General features: G+C 32.7%; 4 protein-coding genes, 1 long non-coding RNA gene and 3 pseudogenes across 5 annotated transcripts; all 8 read right to left on the reverse strand.

Moving 5' to 3' along the window:
• LOC18591507 (cytochrome P450 83B1) lies at nucleotides 1366-2837 on the reverse strand. The gene is made up of 2 exons (XM_018125462.1): nucleotides 2133-2837; nucleotides 1366-1977 (listed from the first exon to the last, which is right to left on the reverse strand). Exons 1-2 carry the CDS (start codon nucleotides 2820-2822, stop codon nucleotides 1366-1368), a joined length of 1302 nt encoding a protein of 433 aa, XP_017980951.1. The 5' UTR covers nucleotides 2823-2837.
• Nucleotides 7043-8770, reverse strand: LOC108663077 (annotated as a pseudogene).
• Nucleotides 10181-12046, reverse strand: LOC18591508 (cytochrome P450 83B1). The gene is made up of 2 exons (XM_018125414.1): nucleotides 11033-12046; nucleotides 10181-10906 (listed from the first exon to the last, which is right to left on the reverse strand). Exons 1-2 carry the CDS (start codon nucleotides 11921-11923, stop codon nucleotides 10295-10297), a joined length of 1503 nt encoding a protein of 500 aa, XP_017980903.1. The 5' UTR covers nucleotides 11924-12046; the 3' UTR covers nucleotides 10181-10294.
• Nucleotides 12454-13873, reverse strand: LOC108663117. The gene is made up of 2 exons (XR_001929050.1): nucleotides 13578-13873; nucleotides 12454-13012 (listed from the first exon to the last, which is right to left on the reverse strand). It is a non-coding gene; the product is annotated as an uncharacterized LOC108663117 (long non-coding RNA).
• LOC108663115 (cytochrome P450 83B1-like) lies at nucleotides 15224-16980 on the reverse strand. The gene is made up of 2 exons (XM_018125766.1): nucleotides 16076-16980; nucleotides 15224-15949 (listed from the first exon to the last, which is right to left on the reverse strand). The coding sequence occupies exons 1-2, from the start codon at nucleotides 16964-16966 to the stop codon at nucleotides 15338-15340; spliced, it is 1503 nt and encodes a 500-aa protein (XP_017981255.1). The 5' UTR covers nucleotides 16967-16980; the 3' UTR covers nucleotides 15224-15337.
• Nucleotides 17159-19245, reverse strand: LOC108663116 (annotated as a pseudogene).
• LOC18591511 (cytochrome P450 83B1) lies at nucleotides 21790-23570 on the reverse strand. Its single transcript, XM_018125767.1, has 2 exons — nucleotides 22669-23570; nucleotides 21790-22562 (listed from the first exon to the last, which is right to left on the reverse strand). The coding sequence occupies exons 1-2, from the start codon at nucleotides 23554-23556 to the stop codon at nucleotides 21951-21953; spliced, it is 1500 nt and encodes a 499-aa protein (XP_017981256.1). The 5' UTR covers nucleotides 23557-23570; the 3' UTR covers nucleotides 21790-21950.
• LOC108663002 lies at nucleotides 25068-26702 on the reverse strand (annotated as a pseudogene).

Consider the following 27931-nt stretch of genomic DNA (forward strand, 5'->3'; position numbering starts at 1 on the left):
TATACATATATATATATATATATATATATATATATATGATGCAGACGATTACAACATGTCGGAACAGTGCAAAGGTAGAAAACAAAAATGCTGCTACATGAACTTTTAATACGTCGTCGTCGTATTAATATAATCTTGTGGAGCACGTTGTGGTTAAGATCGATCCCATCGTGAAGAAAGTTGGAAGTAAGGACCATTTCTCACTCGCCCCATGCATGGGCATTGCCTAGGGCCACGAACCATCAGCGACGAACAAAGGCTTCATTTTGGGCTCAATAGCTCATGTGATCATGTCCCAACTTTAGGATGCGATTGTTAGGAAAAAAGGTAGCCTACGTTCTACTACATTATGGGGCTCGACTCTGGACCGTCATGGCTCAAAACTTTGAATTATCGTAATTTTACTTATATTTATTTGGCCAAGACAGAATAATGATTAATCTCTGCCAACCTCACATTGCAATTGTCCGGAGTCCTTTTACCTCACAGAGTAGTATTGTCTCACTATCTAAGTCCTTGTCAGCTTTTTGATGATTAAGCATTAAATTAAGATAAAAAATACACTTAGATTAAACATATTTAAATTGATGATGTCCTGATAGATTATATATTATAAAATTAATTAGAAGGAGAATTTGAATATGAACACGTTTTAAGTAAACACGTTTAAATTGATGATCTCCTGACCGATTATATTATGAAATTAATTAAATGGAGAACTTGGGTATGAACATGTTTTAAGTAATTCATCTTTGATTATGACTGATATATAGTGTTCTGTCCCGTCCAAATTGAATTAGTGAGAACTTTTAATATAAAAAAATTAAACAGAACCGACATAGTAATAATTAGTGACCTCGCTGTACGTCAAACTATTTGGAAACAGGAAAATAAAGTTGCTGTTGTTTTTGTCTATTGCTATTCAAATGATGTTGGCTATGATGAATCATGGGGACACAGTTTTTCTTTCTTTAGCTTTCTTTATTTGAAAGATAAAAACTTCATTAATTGAACCATCAGGGAATATAGCGTTCCCTGAAAATTACAACCATAAGTCTGCAAAATGCGTGCTCTAAAAAAGAAGCGACCCACGTGCAGAACAAAATAAAAACAGGAGATTCCGACAATCACAAAATTAGCAAGAATCCCAAAATTAAAAAAAAAAAAGAGATAAATTTAGACTGAAATTAATTTAGTTAAGAATTATTAGATTCCACTCTTTGAAACGAAGACAAATTCAAAGGTATATTATCATTTATGAATTTATTATAAAACAAACACAATATAGAATGTTGTTAACACACCAAACCAAAGCAAGCTAGCTAGCAGCTAACTAAGTTAATTACTGGCATAACCTTACATGCTTTACGTATTAATCGTGCTGGCCACAAGGCAAAGAGCATTTTTTTTGTGTACAACGATACCGGGTAGCGCGTCAAAGTCTAAGTCTTCTTTGTTCATCCCGGCCGGCATTTCCCAGTTAAATTTGTAAAGAAGATTAGCAAGGGCAAGCTCCACAGTCATAACTGCCATATGTATTCCGGGACAACCCCTTCTACCGGCACCAAAAGGTATGAGCTCAAAGTCTAGTCCTTTATAGTCAATAGAGCTGCCAATGAATCTCTCCGGATAGAACTCTTCTGGGTTTTCCCAAGCTTCAGGGTCTCTTCCAATTGCCCATGCATTCACATGAACTAAAGTTTTGGAAGGTATTTCATACTCACCAATATTGCACTTCCGCTTTGTTTCTCGTGGCAATAACAATGGAGTTACTGGTTGCAATCTGAATGTCTCTTTTATCACTGCTTTAAGATAAATTAAGCCTTGAACATCATCTTCATTAACAAAACTTGTTTTTCCTGTCAAGCTTCTGATTTCCTCTTGAACTTTCTTCAAGCATCTAGGATTTCTTATTAGGAATGTCATGACCCAAATCACAGTGGCAGCACTAGTATCTGTTCCCGCGATAAACACATTCTGCATAAAAGAAAAAAAAAAGACATGAAGAAATTATATATATATATATATATATATATATATATATATATATATATTAAAGGTGCTGAAGCTATAAGATTAATAATGATAATGCTTAATATTATAGTTAAAGTAAATTTTTGAGAGAGAATGACCATTAGCACAGCTTTTATGTGGTCCATAGTAAGATCAATTCCAAAGTCACGATCTTTCGAAATTTGTAGTAAAACATCAATTATGTCATTTTGCTCGAGTTTTGATTTATTTGGATCAAGATGCTCATCAATGAGTTCTTGATAGAAGATGTCAAATTCTTTAAATTTTTTTTCAAGTCGATCGAGTAATCCAGAGAATCTATCTACCAAACTCATGAAAGGAAAATAGTCAGAAAAAAAGTAGGTCGCGATCATGGCTTGGCTTTCATTAAGTAGCCCATGAAATCTGCTTCTTTTAGTTCCTTCTTCTTCAAACCTCTTGCCAAATCCTACTCTGCAAATTATTGCAGAGGTAAGACATATCATTGCCTCACTCAAATTGACAAGCTTAGAATCAATAGATAATTTGGATATTTTTGTAATCAGACGAGCAACTTCATCTTCTTGGATAGGACGATAAAGTTGTACCCTGTTGGAGTTTAAGAGATGAACAACACATATTTTCCTGATCTCCCTCCAATAACCATTATACGGCGTAAAAGCGAAATCTAAGTTATTATAAGATAATTTTTGCGTCCCACGTAAAGTAGGCCTACTGCAGAAGTCGAGGTCATGGGTTTTCATAACCTCTTTAGCCATTTTTGCTGAAGAAACAACCAGGGTTGGCCTAAATCCAAGTCGTAGGGACATGAGAGGACCATACTTTTGAGAGAGTTTCCAAAGAAAAATATGATGGGCTGAGTTATCAAGCATCTGCAGGTGTAAATGACCGATCAAGGGAAGACCTGGCGGGCCAGGGGGAAGAAGAATATTGCCATCGTTTCTATGTTTTAGGAGAAAGAATAGGAAGAGGCTGGGGACGGCTAGGACAAAGAACAACAACACTACCATTGTGATCTACTCAATCGATGAAGCAACTTGTGAAAATTGAGTGCAAGAGTCCCTTTATATAGCCTAATTAACCGACTGAGAAAAAAAAATTAGCCGACACTTCTAATAAAAAATTTTTAATAGTAATTAATAATGAGATTCATGGATGACATTATCCTGCCGATGTACCTAAGTACTGCTCAGAACGCTATTCTTGCGTAGTTGAATTGCTCCTTTTTTTGGTGCTTAGCTAATTATAGGAAGGGATATAAATATTCGAAAATTGTTTCTTTTTTATGGGATTTGGTGTACTAAAGTCCTGTATGAACAATAGGATTAGCAGCACTCTCACTAGTTGAAAAAGATATCTTATCTCAAGTTACTCGACTTAGAAATAAATAAAAAATTCAGAGCTTTCTTATAATGTATAATCCAATCGAATTTCCTCACTCTTGCCAATCAGCGGGCTTATGCTTAATTCTCACGTCTCTGGTAAATATAAAATTACACTTATCATGTAAAATTCATAAAGTAGGAACTAAGTGTCAAAGAAGCAGATTGTTTACTCTCTCCATCAGTCCTTCACATCATCATTGATGTTTGGACTGGTTAGTGATCTATTACATCAGGGAACCATACGTCTTGATTCTTGAATTTTCTCCTTTACAAAATGGTTTAAAAATTAAAAAAATGTTTACTGAGCAACACTTCTTGCCTTAGTACTTTATCCTTCCTAATTTGACATTAATCCAATTTGAAATATTGTAGTTAACGAATAAATTTATAAATTGACAGATCATTTATCGATATATGATTTAATAAATTTCATCACATTAAGAGAAAAAATAATAAAAATTAAAAGTGTATACTCAAATATATATGGTTAATCTAAAAGGAGTACTGCTAGTATTCTTCTGGGACTCCAAAGAACAATAGGAATTCAATAATGAAAGGTGAAAACTTGCAGGCTTGCAGCTGTGTCGAAACGTTGATGAGGTGGTTATGCTCCAGCCGTCCAGTCCAAGATAGCCTTTACAATATTTAAGGTCCTTGTCAGCTTTTTGATGATTAAGCACCAAATTAAGATGAAACATGTTTAAATTGATAATCTCCTAACAAATTATATATTATGAGATTAATTAGATGGAGAACTTGGCTGTGATCACATTTAACATATTTTTTAAGTAATTTGACAACTTGCAGGCTCGCAGCTGTGTCGAAACTTTGATGAGGTGGTTATGCTCCAGCCGTTCAGTCCAAGCTAGCCTTTACACTATATAAGGTCCTTGTCGGCTTTTTGATGATTAAGCACTAAATTAAGATGAAACATGTTTATATTGATAATCTCCTAACAGATTATATATTATGACATTAATTAGATGGAGAACTTGGTTGTGAACACATTTAACATATTTTTTAAGTAATTTATCTTTGATTATGACTGGTATATAGTAGTCAATTACGTCCAAATTGAATTATTGGGTACGTCTAATTAAAAATTAAACAAAATTGACTTAATTAATTACACAAATATTAGATAAATACAAGAAAAATGTCAGCTTTTACATGATCATAGTCCAAGCTTTTGCTGTTATTTTCCTGGCTACGGATTTGCTGCAGTTAGCTCTATATGTATTTGAAATGATGCTTGTCTATTGCAATTCAAATAATGTTTGCTATGATTTGTAGACACTGTTTTTATTACTGTATATGTTCTTTTTATTTTATTTTATATTTTTATTTTTACATCTTTTATTTTAGTAATCATTTAAATTGGGTCTAGGCCAGGTCTTATGAAACTGTCTAGGGCCTGGTAATGGGAAACTTACTATTGGGTCTAATATTAAATAACCATTGGGTCTGGTAATTGTAGACACTCGTTTTTACTGTATTATCTTTCAATTTTATAAATAAATAAAAAAATTAAAGAAAAAAATAAATTTCAAATGCAGCAAACAGGGAGGAAGGATTTTGAAAATTCTTTAGCTAAATAAGGATGTTTTAGAGTAGGAAAATAAAAGTAAAAAAAATATATATAAAGCTGTGAATGAAAAAATAGATAAATATTTAGCTATAAAATAATAAGTTAGTTGGGTAAAATATATGCATAAAACAAGAAAATGAATGTCAAATCTAAAAAATAATAATTGTAGATCTAGGTTGAAATATAAGTATATGAGAGAAATAAATAAATACTTAGCAATAAAAATATAGAACTAAGTAAGTAAAATAATATCTAGTTAGGAAAAATTAATTTAACTAAAGGAAAATATATAAATATGTAATATATATATATATATAGTCATAAGAAAAATAGCTTAGGTAAGAAGTAAAAATAATAATAAAATATGCAGTCATAAGAAAGTGAGTTAAGTAAATGGAAAAAAAGTACATTTGGTCATGAAAAGTAGGTTAGGTAAATTACTAAAAATAGCATAAATATATAACAAAAAAAATAAAATGATATAAATATAAATATTTATTCACAAAAGGGGGTTAATTAATATATAAATATAGACAGTAATAAAGTGGTTGCTTTGGATTAATTTCGATGATGGAATTTCATTCAAAAAGGCAAAGTGTTGCCATTTTCGGGATGCCTCCTAAGAACGGAATATAATTAGGTTTTTCTCCAAAGTGTCGAGATAAATCCTAATTTCGTATTCTAATATTCTGTTAATTCATGCAATTACCTTAAATTCATACATAAATAAATTTATATAATATTCCATCTGAAATTAAATTTGATATGGTTACTAGTTAATTTAAGAAAAATAGATTGCAAATAAAAGATTAATTGTTTGTCCAATAAAAAATAGTTCAATAAAATAAAATAATATTAACCTCTAATATTAATTAAAAAAATTATTATCAATTTAAATAGAATGTTTCTTAAAAAATATATATAGTCAAAATAAATGAGGCAAATACATATATTTAAATAAAATGTTCTTTAAAAGATATATAATGTAAACAAATAAATAAATGGTTTATTTAATTATATTAAAACATTTAATATATATAAATTGTAATCAACAAAATTATGTTCATGAACATGCTCATGTAACATCATTTATAATTTATTTTGGCATAGCATACGACATGTTTAGTTTATTAAAGGGACAAGAATCCCAATGATGAAATTTTCTTGAAAGACTTGTAGAGACGAGTTCTTCCAGAAATATCCATAGGTAAGAAAAACTTTGAGACTTTACCAAAGTATTGGAATAGTCTATGAATGATTTTTCAATACAAAGTTTTTGCTTTTCATTATTTTAAATTGGTAAATCATGACATCATTTCATAATTGCATCATGTGCACTTGTAACATCGAATAAAATGTTTTAATTTCTTAATAAAATAGAGAATTAAGTAAATAAATAATAAATAGGAAAACATAAGAATAAAATCAATGGTTTAGAATAACATATAATTAAGTGATACCGTTCCTGAAACGGGCGTCATAGGGGTGCCAATCCTTCTTTATACAAAATCGTACTCCCGAACCCAACTCTAATAAATCGTAGATCAGTTTATTGTTCTTTCGATGGATTTAAAGCCAATTTAGGACTTCATCGATTATAACAAAGTTAATAGGTGACCAATCACATCTAAATAAAAAAGATTAGTAACGACTCTTAAATTTCCACGTCTAGCAATCGAACTCCAGTACCGCACATTACAACATGATTAAACATGAAGGCTCATTTTTTTCTTTCTTTAGCTTCCTTGCTGCATGTAACCTTTTCTGTTTCGAGTTTCAAGGTTTTTTCTAATATGTCACTTTGATTTTTGGCAACTTTATTTATCAATAAATACTATTTCAACAAAAAAGTTATAGAGACAAATTTAATTGATTTAATGAGTTTCAAGTCAATAAGTGACGTCTCCTTATATTAATTTAAGAATTCGGAAACTTAAAAACCATTGAATTGATCACTCAACTAGAATATCATGGATTACTCAAAAGAAAGTTAAATTACATTACATTAATTAATGATCATTAGGTTATCGTTTTTGAAACAAAAACAACTTAAAAATTAACATTAACAAACATGGATTTATTATAAAACATACACAACATAAAATGTTGTTGACACTCCAAACTAGAGCAAGCTAGCAGCAATTAAGTTACTAGGATAACCTTACATGCACTAAACATTAATTTCTTTGGCCACAAGGCAAAGAGCATTTTTTTTGTGTGCAGTGATACCGGGTATCACATCAAAGTCTAAGTCTTCCTTGTTCATATCTGTTGGCATTTCCCAGTCAAATTTGTAAAGAAGATTAGCAAGGGCAAGCTCCATAATCGCAACTCCCATATGTATTCCGAGACAACCCCTTCTACCGGCACTAAAAGGTATGAGCTCGAAGTCTAGTCCTTTATAGTCAATAGAGCTGCCAATGAATCTCTCCGGATAGAATTCTTTTGGGTTTTCCCAAGCTTCAGGGTCTCTTCCCACCGCCCATGCATTCACATAAACTAAGGTTTTGGCAAGTATGTCATACCCACCTATGCTGCATTTTCGCATTGTTTCTCGCGGCACTAATAATGGAGCTATTGGTTGAAAATCTAAATGTTTCTTTTATCACAGCTTTAAGATAAGTTAGGCCCTGAGCATCATCTTCAGTTACAAAATCCTTTTTTTCCTATCAAACTTCTAACTTCCTCTTGAACTTTCTTCATGCACCTAGGATTTTTCATTAGGAAGGTCATGACCCAAATCACGGTGGCAACGCTAGTATCCATTCCAGCAATAAACACATTTTGCATAGAAGAAATAAAAAAAAACATAAGGCATATATATTTTCCTATGGCGTGAAGCTATAAAATAAATTAATGATAATACTTAATATTATAATTAAGTGAAAATGACCATTAGCACAACTTTTATGTGATCCATAGTGAGATTAATTGCAAAGTCACGATCTTTCCAGATCTGTAGTAAGACATTGACTATATCCTCTTGCTCCGATTTTGATCTATTCAGATCAAGATGTTCACTAATTAGTTCTTGATAGAAGATATCAAATTCTTTGTAATTTTTTTCAAGACTACTGAGTAATCCAGAGAATCTATCTACCCAACCCATGGAAGGAAAATAATCAGAGATAAAGAAGCTCGCGAGCAAAGATTGGCTTTCATTAAGCAACCTATGAAACCTGCTTCTTTCAGTTCCTACTTCTTCGTACCTTTTGTCGAATCCTATTCTACAAATTATGGTACTGGTAAGATACATCATTGCCTCACTCAAATTGACAACCTTAGAATCAACAGATAATTTGGATATTTTTGTAATCAAGCCATTAACTTCATCTTCTCGGATGAGACGAAATAGTTGCACTCTATTAGAATTAAAGAGATGAACGACACATATTTTCCTAATCTCTCGCCAATAAGCATTATACTGTGAAAAAGCCAAATCTAAACCATTATAAGAAAATTTCTGCGCTCCACATAAAGTTAGCCTACTGCAGACGTCGAGATCATGGGTTTTCATAACCTCTTCAACCATTTTTGCTGAAGAAACTATCAGGGTTAACCTAAATCCAAGTCACAAGGACATGAGAGAGCCATACTTGCGAGAGAGTTTGCAAAACAAAATATGAGGGGCTGTGTTATCAAGCATCTGCATATGCAAGTGACCGATCAAGGGAAGACCTGGCGGGCCTGGGGGAAGAAGAATATTGCCATTATTTCTTTGTTTTAAGAGAATGAATAGGAAGAGGGTGGGGAGGGCTAGAACGAAGAACAGCAGCACTGCCATTATGATCTAGTGAAGTAACTTGTGAAAATTAAGGGCAAGAGTCCCCTAATAAAGAACTAATTAGCCAACTCTTTTGACCAAAATTTTTTTAATAAGAATTAATGATCAGATTCATATGGTTGATATTAATAATCAGATTCATATGGCTGATATTAATGATCATATTCATATGGCTGATATTATCCCGCCAACCAGGGGGAGGGTTGTTCATTAATGGGCCCGAGCCCCACAAATTAAGTCCAATGCTGTCACAAAACGCTTCACCGAGAAGGATTCCTTACGTCTCCTCGCCATGAAAATTGGAAGCTTTGCTAGGTAGCTAGTAGCCTATCAGTGATGCATTACTTATTTACATTGAAAAAAAAAACGGTTCAAAAAATAATTTTATCTAAAATTTTTTCTTCATATGAGAAAAAAAAAAGAGATTTGTAAAAACAACTTGGTTTTCTCTTGACCATTTTGTTCTTGAAAGTATTTAGTTTTGCATTGGTACAAATTTCTCTTAATTTGTGAATTTAAGCTGATGTGAGTGTCATATATCTTTGCTCTTTCTACTCTGATTCAAGTGCATCATAGGTTTCTTACACCTTACGATAATAAGAAATGTTAATGTTTAAACGGACAACATTTGTTATTGTATTCGAGTAAACATAGAAAATTATTTACTTTTGATATTTAATTTATGATATAATGGTCAAATAAGTCTCTAAATTATTTAAAAAAATTTAAATAAGTTTTTATTTTTCATTGTGTTCAATACTTTTATTTCAAGTCAAATAAATCTATATAACTAATGAATGATTAATTGTCATTAGTCAAAATCTCACCTGTCATTTTATATCTACATGACGTTGATGTAGAGGATAAAAAATACCACATGATCATGTTATTATAGTAAATTAACACGTCACGTCATTATCAATTAGTATATATCATCATATCACATCATTATCAATTATGATATATTAACATGCTATATTAGTGTTATGTGATATAAAATGATAAATAGTATTTTAATTAAGTTAATTATTAGTCATAAAGTCTTATTTAATTTTAAATAAAAATACAATGACTTATTTAAAATTTTCAAAATAATTTAAATATTTTTTTGAATATTATTCCTTAATTTATTTTAATTTAAGTGTTTTGTTACTTTGATTTTTGGCAACTTTATTTATCAGTAAATACTATTTCAACAAAAAAGTTATAGAGACAAATTTAATTGATTTAAATGAGTTTCAAGTCAATAAGTGACGTCTCCTTGTATTAATTTAAGAATTCGGAAACTTAAAAAACATTGAATTGATCACCCAACTAGAATATCATAGATTACTCAAAAGAAAGTTAAATTACATTACATTAATTAATGATCATTAGGTTATCATTTTTGAAACAAAAACAACTTAAAAATTAACATTAACAAACATGGATTTATTATAAAACATACACAACATAAAATGTTGTTGACACTCAACACTAGAGCAAGCTAGCAGCAATTAAGTTACTAGGATAACCTTACATGCATTAAACATTAATTTCTTTGGCCACAAGGCAAAGAGCATTTTTTTTGTGTGTAGTGATACCGGGTATCACATCAAAGTCTAAGTCTTCCTTGTTCATCCCTGTTGGCATTTCCCAATCAAATTTGTAAAGAAGATTAGCAAGGGCAAGCTCCACAGTCACAACTCCCATATGTATTCCGGGACAACCCCTTCTACCGGCACCAAAAGGTATGAGCTTGAAGTCTAGTCCTTTATAGTCAATAGAGCTGCCAATGAATCTCTCCGGATAGAATTCTTCTGGATTTTCCCAAGCTTCAGGGTCTCTTCCAATTGCCCACGCATTCACATAAACTAAGGTTTTGGCAGGTATTTCATATCCGCTTATGTTGCTCTTTCGCATTGTTTCTCGTGGCACCAACAATGGAACTATTGCTTGCAATCTGAATGTTTCTTTTATCACAGCTTTAAGATAAGTTAAGGCTTGAGTATCATCTTCATTTACAAAATCTTTTTTCCCCATCAAACTTCTCACTTCCTCTTGAGCTTTCTTCAAACACCTAGGATTTTTCATTAGGAAGGTCATGACCCAAATCACACTGGCAGCGCTAGTGTCCGTTCCAGCAACAAACACATTCTACATAAGAGAAAGAAAAAAAGACATGAGGTAATATATATATATTCCAAGAATGTTGAAGCTATAAAATTAATTAATGATAATACTTAATACTATAATAAAGTAAATTTTTGAGTGAGGATTGACCATTAGCACAGCTTTTATGTGATCTATAGTAAGATCAATCGCAAATTCACGATCCTTCCAAATTTGTAGTAAGACATCGATTATGTCTTCTTGCTCCAATTTTGACCTATTTGGATCAAGATGTTCGTCGATGAGTTTTTGATAGAAGGTATCAAATTCTTTAAAATTTTTTTCAACACGCTTGAGCAATCCGGAGATTCTATCAACCCAATTCATGAAAGGAAAATAATCAGAAATAAAGAATTCCACGAACAGGGCTTGGGCTTCATTAAGCATCTCATGGAATCTGCTTCTTTCAGTTCCTTCGTCTTCATACCTCTTGCCGAATCCTACTCTGCAAATTATTGTACTGGTAAGACACATCATTGCCTCACTCAAATTGACAGGCTTAGAATCAACAGATAATTTGGATATTTTTGCAATTAGGCGAGAAACTTCATCTTCTCGAATGGGACGATAGAGTTGCACCCTGTTGGAGTTAAAGAGATGAACAACACATATTTTTCTGATCTCCCTCCAATAAGCAGTATACGGTGAAAAAGCCAAATCTAAACCTTTGTAAGATAATTTATATGACCCATGTAAAGTAGGCCTACTGCAAAAGTCAAGGTCATGTGTTTTCATAACCTCTTTAGCCATTTTCGCTGAAGAAACTACCAGCGTTAACCAAAATCCGAGTCGCAAGGACATGAGAGAGCCATACTTTTGAGAGAGTTTCCAAAGAAAAATATGAGGGGCTGAGTTATCTAGCATCTGCATGTGTAAGTGACCGATCAAGGGAAGGCCTGGAGGGCCAGGGGGAAGAAGAATACTGCCGTTTCTTCTATGTTTTAGCAGAATGCATAGGAAGAGACTGGGGAGGGCTAGAACAAAGAACAACAAAACTACCATTTTGATATAATCGATTGATGAAGCGACTTGTGACAATTGAGAGCAAGAGTCCCCTTATATACACTAATTAGCAGACACTTCTAACTAAAAAATTTAATGCAAGCTGACACTTGCATTGTTGAATATTGCTCCTCTTTTTTGTACCAAGATAAATATAGGAAGGAATAAATATTTGAAATTGCTTCTTTATGTCAGGAACAATAGGCATTTGAAGGGGAAATTAATAAGGAAACGTAATGTAATGAAGGTCCGTCATTCTACATTATAGTCAGCTTGGTAACACTACTGTTTTTTTCCCTGATCGTGATATATAGTAAAAAAAAATTTATGAATTATTGTTGTTACTGCTCCATTTGTTCTATTTTTTATTGAAATGTCACGGTGAGCTGCTGTCGTTTCCAGAAAAGGCCAAACGCAAGTTAATTTTCTCGATTTTGTTTAGGATTTTGAGTTCTTAGGAAGATTTGTTTTTGAAAAGTGATTTATTAACCTCTTCAATCAAAGTGCCGGCCGTTCCAAGTCTCTTTCAATTAAAAAACGATTTTCAATAACATCAATACTTGATTTGGATAGTAAGTAATATTGTACAATTACCAAAAGATTTACCGCACCATCCTACATGCGGACGGGGTCTTAAACCCTTCAAACCTATCAAAAGATTTCTCTTCAGGAATATGCTGTTGCTTTGTTCACGGATTATTTGCTGTTTGTTTTGTTTTGGAATGAACGTTGAGATTGGTGGTTCCAGGTTGTATGGTCAACAAAGAAAATGTACAAATTTCCTCACGCTTGCCAATAATTGGCTTATGCTTGATTCTCGCGTCTCTGGTAAATATAATGTTATACAGAAATTCATAAAGCTGGAACCAAGTGTCAAAGAAGCAGAATGTTTAGCTTCTCCTTAACGTCACCCTCTCCATCAGAATCCTTCAGTCCTTCACGGCATCATTTGATCTTTAGACTGGTTAGTGGTCCATTGCAGTAGGAACCATACGTCTTCATTGTTGAATTTTCGCGATATGGGTTCAATAATGAAAGGTGAAATCTCGCAGGCCAATCCAAGATTTTGATTCCTCTATGCCTATCCATCTGCATTATTGAGAAACGATAAAGGCCTAAATCCAATAATTACCGGTTCACATGTAGTATGAGTTAATTAGATGGAGAATTTTGATTCGAACATAAATTAAATATTTTGAAGTAATTTGTCTTTGATTAAGACTATAATATATAGAGTACTCTATTGGGCCCAAAATGAATCATTAGTTACTTTCAATAAAAAATTAAACAGAATCGACCTAATTACACAAATATTAAAGAAGTACAAAGAAAATGTCGCATCTAGTATCGTAATTAGTGAATTCTATGATTCACGTGGTTCAAGCTCTTGCTGTACGACGTACTAGTTGGAAACTAGAAAAGAAGAAGACAAGTGTTGATGCTTTCCTGCCTATGGATTTGCTGCAGTGATGTTTAATTATATATTAACATCTATTGTACATGAATCCAGCTAATTGAAAATGATGTTTGTCTATTGCTATTCACATGATGTTATATCTAAGATGAATCACGACGACAAGTTTTTTCTTTCTTTAGCTTTATTGCTAGATGTCATCTTTTCTGTGTTGATTTTCATGGTTTTTCTTTAGCATACCAGGTATCACATCAAAGTCTTCTTTATTCATCCCGGCCGGCATTTCCCAATCAAATTTGTAAAGAAGATTGGCAAGGGCAAGCTCCAAAGTTGATACTCCCATATGCAAGTGACCGATCAAGGGAAGACCTGGCGGGCCTGGGGGAAGAAGAATATTGCCATTATTTCTTTGTTTTAAGAGAATGAATAGGAAGAGGGTGGGGAGGGCTAGAACGAAGAACAGCAACACTACCATTGTGATCTAGTGAAACAACTTGTGAAAATTGAGGGCAAGAGTCCCCTAATAAAGAACTAATTAGCCAACTCTTTTGACCAAAATTTTTTTAATAAAAATTAATGATCAGATTCATATGGCTGATATTAATGATCAGATTCATATGGTTGATATTAATGATCAGATCCATATGGTTGATATTATCTCGCCAATCAGGGGGAGGGTTGTTCATTAATGGGCTCGAGCCCCACAAATTAAGTCCAATGCTGTCACAAAACGCTTCACCGAGAAGGATTCCTTACGTCTCCTCGCCATGGAAATTGGAAGCTTTGCTAGGTAGCTAGCAGCCTATCAGTGATGCATTTCTTATTTACATTGAAAAAAAAAACGGTTCAAAAAATAATTTTATCTAAAATTTTTTCTTCATATGAGAAAAAAAAAAGAGATTTGTCAAAAAAACTTGGTTTTCTCTTGACCATTTTGTTCTTGAAAGTATTTAGTTTCTCATTGGTACAAATTTCTCTTAATTTGTGAATTTAAGCTGATGTGAGTGTCATATATCTTTGCTCTTTCTACTCTGATTCAAGTGCATCATAGGTTTCATACACCTTACGATAATAAGAAATGTTAACGTTTAAACGGACAACATTTGTTATTGTATTCGAGTAAACATAGAAAATTATTTACTTTTGATATTTAATTTATGATATAATGGTCAAATAAGTCTCTAAATTATTTAAAAAAATTTAAATAAGTTTTTATTTTTTATTGTGTTCAATACTTTTATTTCAAGTCAAATAAATCCATATAACTAATGAATGATTAATTATCATTAGTCAAAATGTCGTCTGTCATTTTATATCCACATGACGTTGATGTGGAGGATGAAAAATACCACATGATCATGTTATCATGGTAAATTAACACGTCACGTCATTATCAATTATGATATATCATCATATCATATTATTATCAATTATGATATATTAGCATGCTATATTAGTGTCAAGTGATATAAAATGATAAATAGTATTTTAATTAAGTTAATTATTAGTCATAAAGTCTTATTTAATTTAAAATAAAAATACAATGACTTATTTAAAATTTTCAAAATAATTTAAATATTTTTTTTGAATATTATTCCTTAATTTATTTTAATTTAAGCGTTTTGTTACTTTGATTTTTGGCAACTTTATTTATCAGTAAATACTATTTCAACAAAAAAGTTATAGAGACAAATTTAATTGATTTAAATGAGTTTCAAGTCAATAAGTGATGTCTCCTTGTATTAATTTAAGAATTCGGAAACTTAAAAAACATTGAATTGATCACTCAACTAGAATATCATGGATTACTCAAAAGAAAGTTAAATTACATTACATTAATTAATGATCATTAGGTTATCGTTTTTGAAACAAAAACAACTTAAAAATTAACATTAACAAACATGGATTTATTATAAAACATACACAACATAAAATGTTGTTGACACTCCAAACTAGAGCAAGCTAGCAGCAATTAAGTTACTAGGATAACCTTACATGCATTAAACATTAATTTCTTTGGCCACAAGGCAAAGAGCATTTTTTGTGTGTGTAGTGATACCGGGTATCACATCAAAGTCTAAGTCTTCCTTGTTCATCCCTGTTGGCATTTCCCAATCAAATTTGTAAAGAAGATTAGCAAGGGCAAGCTCCACAGTCACAACTCCCATATGTATTCCGGGACAACCCCTTCTACCGGCACCAAAAGGTATGAGCTCGAAGTCTAGTCCTTTATAGTCAATAGAGCTGCCAATGAATCTCTCCGGATAGAATTCTTCTGGGTTTTCCCAAGCTTCAGGGTCTCTTCCAATTGCCCACGCATTCACATAAACTAAGGTTTTGGCAGGTATTTCATATCCGCTTATGTTGCTCTTTCGCATTGTTTCTCGTGGCACCAACAATGGAACTATTGCTTGCAATCTGAATGTTTCTTTTATCACAGCTTTAAGATAAGTTAAGGCTTGAGTATCATCTTCATTTACAAAATCTTTTTTCCCCATCAAACTTCTCACTTCCTCTTGAGCTTTCTTCAAACACCTAGGATTTTTCATTAGGAAGGTCATGACCCAAATCACACTGGCAGCGCTAGTGTCCGTTCCAGCAACAAACACATTCTACATAAGAGAAAGAAAAAAAGACATGAGGTAATATATATATATTCCAAGAATGTTGAAGCTATAAAATTAATTAATGATAATACTTAATACTATAATAAAGTAAATTTTTGAGTGAGGATTGACCATTAGCACAGCTTTTATGTGATCTATAGTGAGATCAACCGCAAATTCACGATCCTTCCAAATTTGTAGTAAGACATCGATTATGTCTTCTTGCTCCAATTTTGACCTATTTGGATCAAGATGCTCGTCGATGAGTTTTTGATAGAAGGTATCAAATTCTTTAAAAAAATTTTCAACATGCTTGAGCAATCCGGAGATTCTATCAACCCAATTCATGAAAGGAAAATAATCAGAAATAAAGAATTCCACGAACAGGGCTTGGGCTTCATTAAGCATCTCATGGAATCTGCTTCTTTCAGTTCCTTTGTCTTCATACCTCTTGCCGAATCCTACTCTGCAAATTATTGTACTGGTAAGACACATCATTGCCTCACTCAAATTGACAGGCTTAGAATCAACAGATAATTTGGATATTTTTGCAATCAGGCGAGAAACTTCATCTTCTCGAATGGGACGATAGAGTTGCACCCTGTTGGAGTTAAAGAGATGAACAACACATATTTTTCTGATCTCCCTCCAATAAGCAGTATACGGTGAAAAAACCAAATCTAAACCTTTGTAAGATAATTTATATGACCCATGTAAAGTAGGCCTACTGCAAAAGTCAAGGTCATGTGTTTTCATAACCTCTTTAGCCATTTTTGCTGAAGAAACTACCAAGGTTGGCCTAAATCCAAATCGCAAGGACATGAGAGGGCCATACTTTTGAGAGAGTTTCCAAAGAAAAATATGAAGGGCTGAGTTATCTAGCATCTGCATGTGTAAGTGATCGATCAAGGGAAGGCCTGGCGGGCCAGGGGGAAGAAGAATACTGCCGTTCCTTCTATGTTTTAGCAGAATGCATAGGAAGAGACTGGGGAGGGCTAGAACAAAGAACAACAAAACTACCATTTTGATATAATCGATTGATGAAGCGACTTGTGACAATTGAGAGCAAGAGTCCCCTTATATACACTAATTAGCAGACACTTCTAACTAAAAAATTTAATGCAAGCTGACACTTGCATTGTTGAATATTGCTCCTCTTTTTTATCTATTGCTATTCACATGATGTTATATCTAAGATGAATCACGACCACAAGTTTTTTCTTTCTTTAGCTTTATTGCTAGATGTCATCTTTTCTGTGTTGATTTTCATGGTTTTTCTTTAGCATACCAGGTATCACATCAAAGTCTTCTTTATTCATTACGGCCGGCATTTCCCAATCAAATTTGTAAAGAAGATTGGCAAGGGCAAGCTCCAAAGTTGATACTCCCATATGTATTCTAGGACAACCTCTTCGACCAGCACCAAACAGTACGAGTTCAAAGTCTAGCCCTTTGTAGTCAATAGAGCTGCCAATAAATCTCTCTGGATAAAATTTTGCTAGATTTTTCCAACCTTCAAGGTCTCTTCCGATTGTCCATGCATTCACATAAACTAAGGTTTTGGCAGGTATTTCATATATGTCTATGTTACACTTTCGTATTGTTCCTCGTGGCACTAACAATGGCGTTATTGGTTGCAATCTGAGTGTTTCTTTTATTACAGCTTTAAGATAAGTTAATTCTTGCATATTATCTTCATTTACAAAATCGTTTTTTGTTGTCAAATCTCTGACTTCTTTTTGAATTTTCTTTAAACATCTAGGATTTTTCATTAGAAAGATTATGATTTCAAATCACGATGACAGCGTTAGTGTTTGGTCCAACGGCAAACACATTCTACATAAAAGAAAGAACAAAAAAGACATAAGGTGTGTGTGTATAAACAATTAATTAATGAAAATACGTAATATTAATAATTCAAGTAAATGAAGATTACCATTAACACTGCTTTTTTATGATCTATAGTGAGATCAACCGCAAAATCATGATCTTTCTAGATTTGTAGGAAGATATCGATTATGTTTTCTGACTCGAGTTTTGACTTATTTGGATCAAGATGCTTATTAATGAGTTCTTGATAGAAAGTTTTAAGTTCTTTGAAATTTTTTCCAAAACAACTAAGCAATCTAAAAAATCTATCAATCCAACCCATGGAAGGAAAATAGTCAGAAATAAAGAAGCTCGAAAAGAAGGTTTGGTTTTCATTTGGTAGTTCATGAAATCTTCTTCTTTCAATTCCTTCTTCTTCATGCCTCTTGCCAAATCCTACTCTACAAATTATTGTACTGGTAAGATAAGCCATTGCCTCACTCAAATTGACAGGCTTAGAATCAACAGATAATTTGGATATTTTTGCAATCAGGCGAGCAACTTCATCTTCTTAGATGGACCGATAGAGTTGTGCTCTATTAGAGTTGAAGAGATGAACAACACATATATTTCTAATCTCTCTCCAATAAGCACTAGAAGTTGCAAAACCCCAATCTAAACCATAAGATAACTTTGGTGCCCCACGTAAAGTAGGCCTGCTGCAGAAGTCGAGGTCATGGGTTTTCAGAACCTCCTTAGCCATTTTTGCTGAAGAAACTACCAAAATTAACCTAAACCCAAGTCGCAAGGACATGAGAGGGCCAGGGGGGATTCAATACTTTTAAAAATTTAAAACGTTTAAATATTTAAATAAGATCTTTTTTATTAAAATTAAAAAAAATTAACCTTAGTTTAAAATCATTAAAAATATATTACGTTTATTGAGAATAGAAAAAATAATTAAAAATTATTAGTATTATGAGAATTAGGAAATGATAAAAAATAAAAATTTATTAGGCCCTTAATTGGGAAAGTGAAATGTAATTTTATTAATTATTTTGACTTTTACAAAATGAGGTAGTGAGATAAATAGTTGAAAATTAATAGGAAGTAGGAAGTTAGAGAAAATAAAAATTTACTAAATACTTAATTTAAAAAATATTTTATTAATTATTTTAATTTTTATATATATTTAATATAGTTAATTATATTATATAAAATTATGGGCCTATAAACTTGTAGGGTCTTAAGCAAAGGCTTCGGTGGCTTTATGCTAAAGCCTGCCCTGGAGAGGGCCTTACTTTTGAGAGAGTTTGCAAAGCAAAATATGATCAGGGGTTGAGTTATCTAGGGTCCGCATGTGTTAAGTGACCGATCAAAGGAAGACCTGGTGGGCCGGGGGGAAGAAGAATATTGGCGTTGTATCTATGTTTTAGGAGAATAAATAGGAAGAGACTGGGGAGAGCTAGAACAAAGAACAAGAATACTAGCATTGTGATCTACTCAATCGATGGAGCAACTTGTGAAACTTGAGAGCAAGAGTCCCCTTATACAGACTAATTAGCCGACACTTCTAACCAAAAAATTTAAATAGGAATTAATAATCAGATTCATGGATGGCATTATCCTGCCAATGTGTATAAGTGCTGCTCGGGACGCTGGGCTGGGATAAGTATTTGAGAGTTGCTTCTTTTATTTCAGGTTCAATAGGCATTTGAAGGGGACATTAGTAAGGAAAAGTATAGCATGACAGTCCGTCATTCCTTGAGTGAATGACCATGCATTTTAAAACCAGCATATTGGCAACCCCATCAACCGGTTTCGTCTCATTCTCCTAAAATTACTGAATTCGTCGTCTTCCTCGACCCAGATTATGGAAAAGCTTTTGTACTGAAAAAGGAGAAGCCAGGTAAGCGGGAAGCCTATTTAAGCTTCTGCCAGAGCTTGCTCTGCAGATTATGGTGCTTGTTAAACGAATCATTACCTCACTCAAGTTGATAAATTCAGAAGCAAAGAATGGTTGGATATTTTTTCAATCATTTGAGAAACCTGTATTCTTGATCGGATGACAAAGTTGCTGTTGAGTGGTGTTTTTAAATCTTGGGTTTATTGTGGTTTTATATTCAAGTTTGACTTCTCGTCTATTATTAATTGGCCTTATATTCAAGATAATTCTCTCTAATCTTTGTCGATTAGCTTTAAGTTGAATATTAAACTCTATAGTTAAAGAGATGGATAACAGGTATTTTCTTCATCTCCCTCCAATAATCACTGATTCGTGAGAAAGCTGGTGTAAGTTACCGATGACAGGAAGGCCAGGAGGAGCAGGGGAAGAAGGTTTTAGCTATGGTTTCTTGGTTTCAGAAAGAAGAGGAAAAGAGGATAGGCTAGAATCAAAATGCAAAGGGAATAGCATTGCAGTCTACACCATGAAGCTATCTCTGAAAATCTTGGGAGAACTCTAAAGTAACAGTTCAGCTTGGTAACGGTACTGGTTTTTTTTTTTTCCTGATCGTGGCAAATAATTGCCAATTATTTTGTCGTTGATATATAATAGAAAAAATTATGAATTATTGATGATACTGCCCCGTTTGTTCTATTTTTTATTGGATTTGATGTACTAAAGTCATGTATGAATAACAGAATTAACAGCATTCTCACAAATTGAAAAGACATGTTATCTCAAGTTACCTAATTAGTAATATAAAAAATCAGAGCTCAATAATTTTCATCACGCTTGCCAATAAGTGGGCTTATGCTTAATTCTCACCTCTCAGGAAAATATTAAACTTATAATTATCATATATACTTCATAAAGCAGGAACTATTATGCTGTCTTATTTCTATTTGACTGTGACTGCCTATTGATTCTTCGGGATTCCATTATCTGATTCTTATTGTTGTTGTTTGTCTGTGATGAGCAAGCTTGCTGCTGTATTGCTGTTTTACCGTCTATGACCAAGACTGCCATTAGGTCTCTGCGGGTTTGCCAGTATGTTATCTGTATGCTATTGTGGGTGCAAGAGTTGGTTTTATGTATCTTTTTTCAGGAGCAGCATACTGATGTCTATACAAGGTTGTTGATATGGCGTTTATATTATGTTTGTTGTTCTCCTAGATATAAGAAAAACGAGATTAAAAATTATTTTTTATGTTTTGTGTTTGTGGTGATTGGCTGCTAGATCTAGGTTGTATTGTTTGTCTTTTTTTTATTCTTCCTTCCCCCTCCTTTTGTTTTTCTACTCTTCAGAATGGCTTCCCCTTCTCCTTTTTTATAAACAGGAGAAAGGATTTTGAAAATCCCATTTCCCTACCTGGTGCCATTGGTAGCGTATTGGTGGTTGTATGTTACCAATGACAGCATCTTTGGGTTTGGTAGCAAGGTTGATCTTAACCTTTCACAAATTGAGGGGAGAAAAAAAAGAGAGAAATTCAAAAAGATGAAAAACTTAACTAGAAATGGAGTCCTCTTGGAGAAACAGGCGCTAGGTTAGGTGAGAAAGGATGACTGCCTGACAATCCAGCCCCAGCTGCCACAACAGTCGAGGTCAATATATTTTTTTTATTTTTGGTTTTTATTTTTTTGGACCAAATGACTTTTGGGTTTCAAAAACTCAAAAAGGTCTATTTAGCAACTGTTTAGTTTATATTTGGGTTTTGAAAGCCCAAAAAAATCTAATTTAAAAACAAAAATAGTAATTAAATTAAAATTAAATGAAAAAAATAATCAAAGAAAATTACTTTAAATTACTTTAGACAAAATAGAGTGTCTACACATACATGTCATATAAATTAACCAATTATGTATTTTTCTCCAAAAATTTATAAATTTTAATAGAGCTTTAAATCAACAATAAATAACGTCTTTATTTATTAATTTAAGAATTCAAAAAATTAAGAAGCATCGAATTGATCGCTCAACTATAATATTATGGATTACTCGAATAAAGTTTAATTAAATTAATTAATTTAGGATTATTAGATTATATTCTTTGAAGTGAAGATAATTTTTTTTTTGAAAAGTGAAGCGAAGACTACTTAAAAGATATTAAAAATACATAAATTTATTATTAAACATAGACAACATAAAATATTGTTGACACTCCAAACTAGAACAAGCTAGTAGCAAACTAAGTTAATTGTATAAAATTAAATGCATTAAGCATTTCAAAATAATAAAAAAAAAACATTACATGCATTAAACATTGATCTCGTTGGCCACAAGGCAAAGAGCATTTTTTTTGTGTACACTCAAACCAAGTTTCACATCAAAGTCTAAGTCATCGTTACTCATCCCGGCTGGCATTTCCCATTTAAATTTGTAAAGAAGATTAGCAAGGACGAGCTCCACAGTTGCAACTCCCATATGTATTCCAGGACAACCCCTTCGACCAGCACCAAATGGTATGAGCTCAAAGTCTAGCCCTTTGTAGTCAATAGAGCTACCAATGAATCTCTCCGGATAAAATTCTTTTGGATTTTCCCAAGCTTCAGGGTCTCTTCCAATTGCCCACGCATTCACATAAACTAAGGTTTTAGTAGGTATTTCAAATCCTCCTATGTTACACTTTCGTATTGTTTCTCGTGGTATTAACAATGGAGCTATTGGTTGCAATCTGAATGTTTCTTTTATTACAGCTTTAAGATAAGTTAAGTTTTGAATATCATCTTCATTTACAAAACCTTTTTTTCCTATCAAACTTATGACTTCCTCTTGAATTTTTTTCAAACATCTAGGATTTTTCATTAGATAAGTCATGACCCAAATCACAACTGCAGCGCTACTATCTGTTCCAGCAATAAACACATCCTGTATCAAAAGAAAGAAAAAAAAAAGAGACGTAAGGGGTGTGTACATATAGATAATTAATTAATGATAATACTTAATATTAATAATTAAAGTAAGTGAAGATCACCTTTAATATAGCTTTTATGTGATCCATACTGAGATCAATCGCAAAGTCACGATCCTTCCAAATTCGTAGTAAGACATCGATTATGTCTTCTTGCTTGAGTTTTGACCTATTTGGATCAAGATGTTCATCAATGAGTTCTTGATAAAAGATATCAAATTCTTTAAAATTTTTTTCAAGACGACAGAGCAATCCAGAGAATCTATCAATCCAACCCATAAAAGGAAAATAGTCAGAAATAAAGAAGCTGGCGAACAAAGCTTGGCATTCATTAAGTAGTCCATTAAATCTGCTTCTTTCAGTTCCTTCTTCATACCTCTTGCCGAATGCTACTCTGCAAATTATTGTACTACCAAGACACATCATTGCCTCACTCAAATTGACAAGCTTAGGATACACAGATAATTTGGATATTTTTGAAATCAAGCGAGCAACTTCATCCTCTCGGATGGGACGATAGAGTTGCGCCCTATTAGAGTTAAAGAGATGAACAGTGCATATTTTCCTCATCTCTCTCCAATAAGCATTATACGGTGAAAAAGCCAAATCTAAGCCATTATAAGAAAATTTTTGTGCCATACGTGAAGTAGGCCTACTGCAGAAGTCGAGGTCATGAGTTTTCATAACCTCTTTACCCATTTTTGCAGAAGAAACTACCAAGGTTGACCTAAACCCAAATCGCAAGGACATGAGAGGGCCATACTTTTGAGAGAGTTTCCAAAGAAAAATATGAGGGGCTGAGTTATCTAGAATTTGCATGTGTAAGTGACCGATCAAGGGAAGACCTGGCGGACCAGGGGGAAGAAGAATATTTCCATTGTTTCTTTGTTTTAGGAGAATGAATAGGAGGAGGCTGGGGAGGGCTAGAACAAAGAACAGCAACACTACCATTATGATCTACTCGATTGATGGAGCAACTTGTGAAAATTGAGAGCAAGAGTCTGCTTATATAGACTAATTAGCCGATGCTTCCAACCACAAAATATTTGAAAATTGCTTCTTTGCGTCAAGATCAACAGGCGTTTGAAAGGGACATTCATAAGGAAAGTATAGCATGACAGACTGTCGAGGGCCACGAACCATCAACGACGAACAAAGACTTCAGTTTGGGCCCAATAGCTCATGTGATCATGTCCCAATTTTAGCTTGAGAAATCCGCAAATTTTGTTTTGGGATGAGAAATAAGGTTCAGGGTTGCTTTCTAATGTCTTGATTTTAGATAGTTATTAAGCCTGCGTGGTTCTGTTTTTGACTGCATCTTCTTCGTCTGTTGCCAGGTTTTGTTCAGGCAGCTTTACTTTGTACATTCGGCTACTGTCTGTTTCGTGTTAACTGCCAAAGTCTCTTTGAGCAGCTTGATCTTTGTAATTTGATAGTCTCTTTGAGCAGCTTGATCTTTGTAATTTGATTTGTTTCCGTCCTTCATGCTAATGAAAGTCTCTGACAATTATAATTAGAGGCTAACAGTGACATATCCGTTTTGTGGTTAATAAAATTCAACTTTAAAAAAAAATGATTGCATTGCGCTTTTTGGAATCCTTTTACATTATGGGACTGTCGTAATGGCCCAAAACTTATAATTATCGTAATTGTACTTAATATTTATTTAATCATTGCATTGCAATTATTGGAGTACCCTTCACTTCACATGGTAATATTGACTCACTATCTAACACGTCCTTGTCTGCTTTTTCGTGATTAAGCTCCAAATTAAGATGAAAAATACAATTGGATTGAACATGTTTAAATTGATGATCTGCAAAAAAAATGTGAACACGTTTAAAATATATTAAGTAATTTGTCTTTGATAATGATTGATATGAAGTACTCAATTACGTCGAAAATAAATGATTGAGAATTTCTAATAAAAAATTAAACAGAAGTGACTTAATTACACAAATATTAGATAAGGCATCTGGTGATATATTTAATGACCTCTTCGAGTATCATAATTCAAGATTTCGATGTACGTTAAACTATTTGGCAACAGGAAAATAAATTTGCTGTTACTTTCATGTCTATTAGTCTATGGATTTGCTGCAGTTAGCTATGTACTGAAAATGATGCTTGCCTGTTGCTATTCAAATTTTGTATGCTATGATGAATCATGAAGACACGTTTTTTCTTTCTTTAGCTTTCTTGTTGGATGTAACCTTTTCTGTTTTAGGGTTTCTTCTAAAGCTTTAATTTTTTTTTTTTAACGCCATGAATCAGAATTTTTTTTTGGACAAATAATATTTCAATTAAGAAGATACAGAGACAAATTTAGACTAAAGTTAATTTAATTAAGAATCATTAGACTCTAATCTTGGAAGTGAAGACAACTTAAAAACTATATTATCATATATGAAATTATTATAAACACAACACAAAATGTTGTTGACACCCAGAACTAAAGTAAGTTAGCGGCAAATTAAGTTATTTACTAGCATAACCTTACATGCATTAAATATTAATCGTGCTGGCCACAAGGCAAAGAGCATTTTTTTGTGTACAGTGATACCAGGTATCACATCAAAGTCTAAGTCTTCCTTGTTCATCCCTGTCGGCATTTCCCAGTCAAATTTGTAAAGAAGATTAGCAAGGGCAAGCTCCACAGTTGCAACTCCCATATGTATTCCGGGGCAACCCCTTCAGCCGACACCAAAAGGTATGAGCTCAAAGTCTAATCCTTTGTAGTCAACAGTGCAGCCAATGTATCTCTCCAGATATAATTCTTCTGGGTTTTCCCAAGCTTCAGGGTCTCCTCCGATTGCCCATGCATTCACATAAACTAAGGTTTTGGCAGGTATTTCAAACCTGTTTATATTGCACTTTCGCATCGTTTCTCGTGGCACTAACAATGGAGCTACTGGTTGCAATCTCAATGTCTCTTTTATTACAGCTTTAAGATAAGTTAAACCTTAAATATCATCTTCATTTACAAATCTTTTTTTTTTTCCTATCAGGCTTATGACTTCCTCTTGAATTTTCTTCAAACACCTAGGATTTTTTTATCAAAAATGCCATGACCCAAATCATAGTGGCAGCGCTAGTGTCCGTTCCAGCAATAAACACATTCTGCATAAAAGGAAAAAAAAAGACATAAGGTAATTTTATATATATTCCAAAGGTGTTGAAGCTATAAGATTAATTAATGATAATATTATAGTTAAAGTAAATTTTTGAGTGAGGATGACCATTAGCACAGCTTTTATGCGATCCACAATGAAATCAATTGTAGAGTCACAATTTTTCCATTTTTGTAATAAGACATCGATTATGTCTTCTTATTCAAGTTTTGATTTATTTGGATCAAGATGTTAATCAATGAGTTCTTGATAAAAGATATCAAATTCTTTTAAAAAATTTTCAAGACGATTGAGCAATCCAAATAACTTATCTACCCAATCCATGTACGAAAAATAGTCAGAAATAAAGCAAGTCGTAGTCAAGGCTTGGCTTTCATTAAGAAGCTCATGAAATCTACTTCTTTCAGCTCCTTCTTCTTCATACCTCTTGCTGAATCCTATTCTACAAATTATTGTACAGGTAAGACACATCGTTGCTTCACTCAAATTGACAGGCTTAGAATCAATAGATAATTTGGATATTTTTGTAATCAAACGAGTAACTTCGTCTTCTTGAATGGGACGATAGAATTGCGGTTTGTTAGAATTAAAAAGATGAACAACACATATTTTTCGAACCTCTCTCCACTGAGCATTATATGGTGAAAAAGTTAAATCTAAGCCATTATAAGATAAGGTAGGTCTACTGCAGAAGTCGAGGTCATGGGTTTTCATAACCTCTTTAGCCATTTTTGCTGAAGAAACTACCAAGGTTGACCTAAATCCAAGTCGCAAGGACATGAGAGGACCATACTTCCGAGAGAGTTTTCAAAGAAAAATACGAGGGGCTGAGTTATCTAGCATCAGCATGTGTAAGTGACTGATCAAGGGAAAACCTAGTGGCCGAGGGGGAAGAAGAATACTACCATTTCTTCTATGTTTGAGGAGACTGAAGAGGGCTAGATCGAAGAACAACAAAACTACCATTGTGATCTAGTCGATTGATGGGGGCATGGAGCAACTTGTGAAAATTGAGAGCAAGAGTTCCTTTATATAGCGTAATTAGCTGACACTTCTAACCAAAAAAAAAATTAGAATAGGAATTCATAATGAGATTCATGGATGACATTATCCTGCCAATGCATCTAAGAACTGTTCGGAACGTTATTCGTGCATAGTTGAATTCACTACAAAAATTCATTGTATTTTCAATGGATTTGCAACAGATTTGCAACAGATTTCCAACGGAGTTTAATTAAAATTTTTAAATGCTTGTTTCGATGGATTTTCAATGGATTTCCAATGGATTTATATTGAAAATTTTTCAACGGAATTTTTCGTTGAAAATTTTACTTGTACAACACACACATATTACTGTTTAAAATTTCCAATGAATTTTCAATGGAAATTTCTGTTGAAATTTTAAACTAAAAAAAAAACGTGTGTAATCTTTACAGTTTTCAACGAAATTTCTAACAGAATTTTCCGTTGAAAATTTCATCTTCAAGACACTGTATTATTTCCAACGAAAATTTCCATTAGAACACTAAACTTTTCCTATGTTATCTTTATCTTTTCTAACAGAAAATTCCGTTGAAAATCCGTTGAAATATTAAATTTTAAAAAAAATGTTCAATCTTTTATAGTTTTCAACGAAATTTTTCGTTGAAAATCCGTTGGAATATATAAAGAGTCAATGATATATTGAAAAACGTAACTTTTCAACGGAATTTTCCGTTGGAAAGTAACTTTTTAGTGAATCAAAGTGTTTATGACTTTTTAAACTTTCCGTTCAAAAATTTCGTTGAAAATAATCATATTTTTAAAAAATTATAAAATTTAAATTTTTTAAAAATTTTATTAATTATTTTTAAAAGAATTAGATATTACTAAAAGCAAATACATAGTTATTGAAGTAAAATTTTGGGCTCTGTTTAAATATATTTTCCTTTGAGTAATTTTGTATAATTTTTTTAACTTTAATAAATCATACAATATTGATTAATAATACCAAATTAGGGTAATGTTATATTATTCCAAAATTGAAAAAAATTACTATGTAAAATTTTATATTTTATAAAAAACCATGATAAGATATAAAAATCATATTAAAAAATATATATTACTTTATTTACGTTTTAATTGTAATTAGCTAATATATGTAAATTAAGATTGAAGTTTTATAATAAACTTATTAATATTTGTGCTTAAAAAAT

This window comes from Theobroma cacao, chromosome 8 (genome assembly GCF_000208745.1).
Source record: "Theobroma cacao cultivar B97-61/B2 chromosome 8, Criollo_cocoa_genome_V2, whole genome shotgun sequence".
Lineage (NCBI taxonomy): Eukaryota > Viridiplantae > Streptophyta > Magnoliopsida > Malvales > Malvaceae > Theobroma > Theobroma cacao.

Bases quoted from the DNA above. Each gene is read 5' to 3' on its own strand.
- LOC108663115 (XM_018125766.1), bottom strand. From the start codon at position 16,966: ATGGTAGTTTTGTTGTTCTTTGTTCTAGCCCTCCCCAGTCTCTTCCTA. The intron at 15,950-16,075 runs GTCAATCCTCAC...TCTCTTATGTAG, and splicing joins ACATAAAAGCTGTGCTAATG to AATGTGTTTGTTGCTGGAAC.
- LOC18591507 (XM_018125462.1), bottom strand. From the start codon at position 2,822: ATGTCCCTACGACTTGGATTTAGGCCAACCCTGGTTGTTTCTTCAGCA. The intron at 1,978-2,132 runs GTCATTCTCTCT...TCTTTTATGCAG, and splicing joins ACATAAAAGCTGTGCTAATG to AATGTGTTTATCGCGGGAAC.
- LOC18591508 (XM_018125414.1), bottom strand. From the start codon at position 11,923: ATGGTAGTTTTGTTGTTCTTTGTTCTAGCCCTCCCCAGTCTCTTCCTA. The intron at 10,907-11,032 runs GTCAATCCTCAC...TCTCTTATGTAG, and splicing joins ACATAAAAGCTGTGCTAATG to AATGTGTTTGTTGCTGGAAC.
- LOC18591511 (XM_018125767.1), bottom strand. From the start codon at position 23,556: ATGGTAGTGTTGCTGTTCTTTGTTCTAGCCCTCCCCAGCCTCCTCCTA. The intron at 22,563-22,668 runs GTGATCTTCACT...CTTTTGATACAG, and splicing joins ACATAAAAGCTATATTAAAG to GATGTGTTTATTGCTGGAAC.